Here is a 725-nt window from a genome sequence, read left to right as displayed (position 1 = left end):
CCTGTTGATCTGGCTTGCTGGACTGCTCGTCTTGATCATCAACTGCTTTGTCTTGATCCAGATCATAGCCCATTACAAACTCCACAGAGACTGAGGGTCAAATGACACAACAGTGATGTCAGTGTGCAAGGCTATTTCACTTTCACCACAGCTTCAGTATGAAGATCCACATACACTATAATTACTTTCTCAGGTAACTCAAATTGTAGCGCAGGCCAGTCATGCAGTGCCACTTTGTGAGAGACAAAGCCACAGTGGGATTTACAGTCATTATGTATTGTGAAGGCCTCAGTCCTGGCCTTCACCATGTGAGGGCCTAAACCACCACCAGCAATGGACTTGGGTGGGTAATTTCTTTATGTGTGTAGGGTTGCAGGTAAATATTGTTTGATATTAGACATACACAATTGATCAGTGAACATGCACATTTGATTAATTCTGTATTGTTAATGCGTGTAAATTTTCTTTTGACTTACCGTGTTTCCTAATCCATGGACTGAGGAAGCAGCAGGTTTAAATACCTCTCACTAGGCCTGGACTGCACCAAGTGCCCAATACAAGGAAGCGGGGAGTTTGGGAGAAATTTATTGTTTATTTGTTGGTAATTTATGTTAGAGCTTTATTTGTCAAGTTATATTAATTTCTTCACATTTAAAGGAAATATTTAGTTGAGAGCAAACTGTTTAGTGTTTATTAGTTGATTATTTTGGTAGTGTCTTTGGTCT

At 39.9% G+C, this 725-nt stretch overlaps 1 protein-coding gene across 1 annotated transcript in view; it reads left to right on the top strand.

The window, feature by feature from the left end:
* Positions 1-561, top strand: part of pigm (phosphatidylinositol glycan anchor biosynthesis, class M) — an 8,801-nt gene extending 8,240 nt beyond the window's left edge. The window contains exon 10 of the mRNA XM_020608851.1: positions 6-561. Within this exon, the coding sequence (XP_020464507.1) occupies positions 6-94 (89 nt within the window). The 3' untranslated portion in view covers positions 95-561. The remainder of the gene's footprint in view (positions 1-5) is intronic.
* The last annotated feature ends 164 nt before the right edge of the window (positions 562-725 follow it).

The sequence above is a fragment of the Monopterus albus genome, unplaced genomic scaffold (assembly GCF_001952655.1).
Source record: "Monopterus albus unplaced genomic scaffold, M_albus_1.0 scaffold96.1, whole genome shotgun sequence".
NCBI lineage: Eukaryota > Metazoa > Chordata > Actinopteri > Synbranchiformes > Synbranchidae > Monopterus > Monopterus albus.
Note: the sequence above shows the minus strand (reverse complement) of the source record. Positions and strands in the feature narration are given on the sequence as shown.